This window comes from Cebus imitator, unplaced genomic scaffold (genome assembly GCF_001604975.1).
Source record: "Cebus imitator isolate Cc_AM_T3 unplaced genomic scaffold, Cebus_imitator-1.0 Scaffold38, whole genome shotgun sequence".
NCBI lineage: Eukaryota > Metazoa > Chordata > Mammalia > Primates > Cebidae > Cebus > Cebus imitator.
Window position 1 is genome coordinate 11,003,075 of NW_016107353.1, and position 6,337 is coordinate 11,009,411.

Here is a 6,337-nt window from a genome sequence, read left to right on the forward strand (position 1 = left end):
AAAAAAAAAAAAACACAATGACACAATGAAGAAGCCACGTCAACTAACAGGCAAAACAACCAACCAGTAACAAAATAGCAGGATCAAATTCAAACATAACAATATCAACATTGAATGTAAATGGCCTAAATGCCCCAATCAAAAGACACAGACTGGCAAAGTGGATAAAAAGTCAAGACCCATTGGTGTGCTGTATTCAGGAGACCCATCTCACATGCAGAGACTCACATAGATTCAAGGGGATGGAAATGATATACCAACCAAATGGAAAGCAAAAAAAAAGCAGGGGTAGCAATCCTAGTCTCTGATAAAATGGACTTTAAACCAACAAAGATCAAAAGAGACAAAGAATGGCATTACATAATGGTAAAAGGATCAATGCAACAAGAAGAGCTAACTATCCTAAATATATATGCACCTAATGCAGGAGCACCCAGATACATAAAGCAAGTTCTTAATGACCTATAAAGAGACTTAGACTCCCACACAATAATAGTGGGAGACTTTAACACTCCATGGACAATATTGGACAGACCAACAAGGCAGAAAGTCAACAAGGATATCCAGGACTTGAACGCAGATTTGGACCAAGCAAACCTTATAGACATTTACAGGACACTTCACCCTAAATCCACAGAATACACATTATTCTCAGCACCAAATTGCACTTACTCCAAAATTGACCACATATTTGGAAGCAAATCACTCCTTGGCAAATGCAGAAGAATGGAAATCATGACAAACAGTCTCTCAGACCACAGCATAATCAAATTAGAACTCATGGAAACTGAACAACTTGCTCCTAAATGATGAATGGATAAACAATGAAATGAAGGCAGAAATAAAAGTGTTCTTTACAACCATTGACAATGAAGACACAACATACCAGATCCTATTGGACACATTTAAAGCAGTGTCTAGAAGGAAATTTATAGCAATAAATGCCCACATGAGAAACAAGGAAAGATCTAAAATCGACACCCTATTGTCAAAATTGAAAGAGCTAGAGGAGCAAGATCAAGAAAACTCAAAAGCAAGCAGAAGACAAGAAATAACTAAGATCAGAGGAGAATTGAAGGAGATAGAGACATAAAAAACTCTTCAAAATATCAATAAACCCAGGACCTTGTTTATTGAAACGATCAACAAAATAGACTGCTAGCTAGACTAATAGAAAAGAGAGAACAATTGAATAGATGCAATAAAAAATGATAAAGAGATCACCACCAATTGCTCAGAAATCCAAACTACCATCAGAGATTACTGCAAACAACTCTATGCACATAAACCAGTAAACGTGGAAGAATTGGATACATTCCTGGACACTTGCACACTCCCAAGAATAAGCCAAGAAGAAGTTGAAACGTTGAATAGACGAATAACAAGGTCTCAAGTCAAGGCAGCAATTAATAGCCTACCAACCAAAAAAAAGTCCAGGTCCTGATGGGTTCACAGCCAAATTCTACCAGACATACAAAGAAGAGGAGCTGGTACCATTCCTGTTGAAACTATTCCAAACAATACAAAAAGAGGGAAACCTCCCTAACTCTTTCTATGAGACCAACATCATCCTGATACCAAAATCTGGCAGAGACATAACTAAAAAAGAAAACTTCAGGCCAATATCCATGATGAACATGGATGCAAAAAATCTTCAATAAAATAGTGGCAAACCAAATCCAACAGCACATCGAAAAGCTTATCCACCATGATCAAGTAGACTTCATCCCAGGGATGCAAGGCTACTTTAACATACATAATTCTATAAACATAATTCACCACATAAACAGAACCAAAGACAAAAACCACATGATTATCTCAATAGACACAGAGAAGGTCTTTGACAAAATTCCACAGCCCTTTATGCTAAAAACTCTCAATAAACTAGGTATTGATGGAACGTATCTCAAAACAATAAAAGATATTTATGAGAAACCCACAGCCAATATCATACTGAATGGGCAAAAACTAGAAGAATTCCCTATAAAAACTGGCACTTAACAAGGGTGCCCTCTCTCACCACTCCTATTCAATATAGTATTGGAAGTTCTAGCTAGAGCAATTAGGCAAGAAAAAGAAATAAAGGGTATTCAATTAGGAAGAGAAGAAGTCAAATTGTCCCCATTTGCAGACAACATGAATGTATATTTAGAAAACCCCATTTTCTCAGCCTAAAACCTCCTTAAGCTGATAAGCAACTTTGGCAAAGTCTCAGGATACAAAATCAATGCGCAGAAATCACAAGCATTCCTGTACACCAATAACAGACAAACAGCCAAATCATGAGCGAACTCTCATTTACAATTGCTACAAAAAGAATAAAATATCTAGGAATACAACTAACAAAGGATGTAAAAGATCTCTTCAAGGAGAACTACAAACCACTGATCAAGGAAATAAGAGATGACACAAACGGATAAACATTCCATGCTCATGGTTAGAAAGAATCAGTATTGTGAAAATAGCCATACTGCCTGAAGTAATTTATAGATTCAATGTTATCCCCATCAAGCTACCATTGACCTTCTTCACAGAACTGGAAAAAAACTGCTTTAAACTTCATATGGAACCAAAAGAGAGTCCACATAGCCAAGAAAATTCTAAGCAAAAAATACAAAGCTGGAGGCATCACGTTACTTGACTTCAAATTATACTATGAGGCTACAGTAATCAAAACAGCATGGTACTGGTACCAAAACAGAGATATAGACCAATGGAACAGAACAGAGGCCTCTGAAGCAATGCCACACATCTGCAATCATCTGACCTTTGACAAACCAGACAAAAACAAGCAATGGGGAAAGGATTCCGTTTAATAAATGGTGCTAGGAAAACTGGCTAGCCATATGCAGAAAGCTGAAACTGGACCCCTTCCTTACACCTTATACAAAAATTAACTCCAGGCGTATTAAAAATTTAAACATAAGAACTAACACCGTAAAAACCCTAGAAGAAAACCTAGACAACACCATTTAGGACATAGGCACAGGTAAAGACTTCATGACCAAAATACCAAAAGCAATGGCAACAAAAGCCAAAATAGACAAATGGGATCTAATTAAACTTAGGAGTTTCTGCGCAGCAAAAGAAACAATCATTAGAGTAAACCAGCAACCAACAGAATGGGAAAAATTTTTGCAATCTACTCATCAGACAAAGGGCCAATATCCAGAATCTACAAAGAACTAAAGCAGATTTACAAGAAAAAAACAAACCCAATAAAAGTGGGTGAAGGCTATCAACAGAGGCTTTTCAAAAGAAGGGAAATATGTGGCCAACAAGCATATGGAAAAATGCGCATCATCATTGGTCATTAGAGAAATGCAAATCAAAACCACATTGAGATACCATCTCACGCCAGTTAGAATTGTGATCATTAAAAAATCTGGAGATAACAGATGCTGGAGAGGATGTGGAGAAAAAGGAACACTTTTACACTGTTGATGGGAGTGTACATTAGTTCCACCATTATAGAAGACAGTATAGTGATTCCTCACGGATCTAGAAACAGAAATTCCATTTGACCCAGCAATCCCATTACTGGGTATATACCCAAAGGATTATAAATTTTTCTGTTATAAAGACACATGTACATGTATGTTCATGTCAGTGCTGTTTACAATAGCAAAGACCTAGAACCAACCCAAATGCTCATTGATGATAGACTGGACAAAAAAAAATATGGCACATATACACCATGGAATACTATGCAGCCATGAAAAACAACGAGTTCATGCCCTTTGTAGAGACATGGATGAATCTAGAAACTATCATTCTCAGCAAACTGACACAAGAACAGAAAACCAAACACTGCATGTTTTCACTCTTAGGCAGGTGATGAACAATGAGAACACTTGGGCACAGGGAAGGGAACAACAGTCACAGGGCTAGGTGGGGGAGTGGAGGGGAGGGGAGGAGAGGGGAGGGACAGTGAGGAGGGGCAGGGAGGATGGGGAGCGATAACACCAGGAGAAATGCCCGATGTAAATGATGAGGGGGAGGATGAATGGAGATAGCAAACCACCATGGCTTGTATGTACCTAAGGAACAATACTGCGTGATGCACATGTACCCCAGAGCCCAAATACAATAAAAGATATATATATATGGCACTCAAAAATGGACATGTTTGTTATCATGCCCTTAACTTTATACTCTTTTACCCAGAAAGTATCTTATATACACAAGTGTTGTGGCTCTTATGCCATTCTTTTTTCTGAGTTTGGGAATACATTAGAGAATATTTCTGTGTTGAAAATTATTTTATTGGATATATTCAGTTATCCCTGTAAGTTAGAAACTGTTCTCTTTACTCTCTCATTTTAAATTGAGTCAAATTAAAAATTCTGCCCATGGCCACTTAGGAAATATGTGTGTCTTTTGTTGTGTTTTTCAGGGACAATTGACATTTAATGATGTGACCATAGAATTCTCTCTGGAGGAGTGGCAATGCCTGGACAAGCCTCAGCAGAATTTATATAGAGAAGTTATGTTAGAGAACTACAGAAACCTGGTCTTCCTGGGTAAGGATAATTTTAATTAAACAATTTCTATTCTATAGGTTTCATTTCTGTTTTCTGTAGAATGTGTTTTGGTGATTTATGCTTAGCATAAATGAGTTGCAGATCCTTTTTTTCTGAAAACAGGGATTTATAAGTAAAGAAATAAATTTTTTAAAGATATTTTATTTTTACCTGAACTTTCCATATTTCTGAGTAGATCTGTGTTTTTCAGATCTGTATTTTTCACTCTAGATTATAGGAAATTCCAGAAGTTTAGTGGCATAAAAAATAGTTGCCCACACCTTAAAATCTCATTGCCACCGCCAATTTTTGATTCAGTAGTGTTAGTAAAATTAAGGACCTGTACAAATTTAAAATATTTTCTAAATAATTAGAAATTTTTGTTATAAATTAGTATTGGGGAATTAATTTACTAGAATATTATATTCTCTCTTTAATGAGCACATTATTTGAGTAATGTGAGCAATATTTATGTTATTTGTTTTTAATAAAACAGGTATTGCTGTCTCTAAGCCAGACTTGATAACTTGTCTGAAGCAAGGAAAAGAGCCTTGGAATATAAGGAGACATGAGATGGTAACTAAGCCCCCAGGTATGTGAGAGCAAATACAACAGACAACACAGATGAGAGGTCCAGAAGTCAAGAAAATAGCAGTTCTCAAAATGTGACCTAGGAAGCTATGTTCCAAAGGAAGTAGTTTCTGGGAAGACTGAGATTTTTTTTTAATTTGACTCTCACATAGGGGCATCTTCTGTTTTATGCTTTAAAATTCTCTAAGGATTCTATTTTCTTTTTGGTGATCTCCTTTCAAGTTTACAATGAGAGCCAAAGTTGTGTTCATGCCATATAAGGGACTGTACAATCTGACTGCTTTTTCATTGTCACTGGGGACACACAGATATCTAAATAGTTTTGAAAAACCATGTTAAAGGAATCTGGCTCTTTTACCTCACATTTGCTTTGTCTCTTACCATGTGATATGTCTAGTTACTCTTTGTCTTCCACTATGATTGTAAGCTCCCTGGGACCCTAACCAAAAACAGATGCTGGCACATTCTTCTACAGTCTGCCAAACTGTGAGCTAAATAAATCTTTTTTATGTAAATTATTTTTTTATGAATTATCTACTCAGATATTTCTCTATATACAGAATCATACAATCTATAATGTTATCTATATTTTCCATTTTCTTATTCTTTTATATGAATTTTCTGTTTATTTATTGAAAATGAGATCTCAGTGTCTACAACTATTAATGTTGCTATGTATTTCTTGCTTCATCTTTGTCCATATTTATATATTTTGGAGCCCTGTTGTTATGCATACCTGTACATATAAATATAGTAGTAATAGATCTTGTTAAATTAACCCATTTTACTATTACATAATAGCAATCTTTGCCTCATACTAGTACTTAAATCATATTATGTCCAATATAATTATGATTACCTCATCCAGTTGTGGCTATTTGCATGAAATATAGATTTTTTTTTATTCTATTACTTACAGCCTATTTGACTTATTGCTAAAATTGTTCTCTTGTAGAGAACAGATTGTATGCTTCTTTTCTTAAGCTACTCAGGCATCTTATTTCTTTTCCTTTGAATTAATTAATAAATTAATAAAATAGCATCTCACTCTATCAACCAGGCTGGTTTACAGTGGTGTGATTATGGCAGTGAGCTGCAGCCTCAGCCTCTCAAACTCAGATAATCCTCTCATTTCAGCCTCTCAACTAGCTGGGTTACAGGCACATGCCGTTAAAAACCCAACTAGGTTTTTTGTTTTTGTTTGTTTTCTTTTTTTCTTTTTT

General features: G+C 35.8%; 2 protein-coding genes across 2 annotated transcripts in view; one reads left to right on the plus strand and one right to left on the minus strand.

Annotated features, from left to right (window-relative positions):
• Positions 1 to 4,237, plus strand: part of LOC108301947 (beta-catenin-like protein 1) — a 6,008-nt gene extending 1,771 nt beyond the window's left edge. The window contains exon 2 of the mRNA XM_017525304.1: positions 4,168 to 4,237. Within this exon, the coding sequence (XP_017380793.1) occupies positions 4,168 to 4,237 (70 nt within the window). The remainder of the gene's footprint in view (positions 1 to 4,167) is intronic.
• The window catches only part of LOC119470708 (zinc finger protein 726-like), a 561,873-nt gene that overhangs the window by 272,867 nt on the left and 282,669 nt on the right, over positions 1 to 6,337 (minus strand). The gene's annotated exons all lie outside the window — the stretch shown is intronic.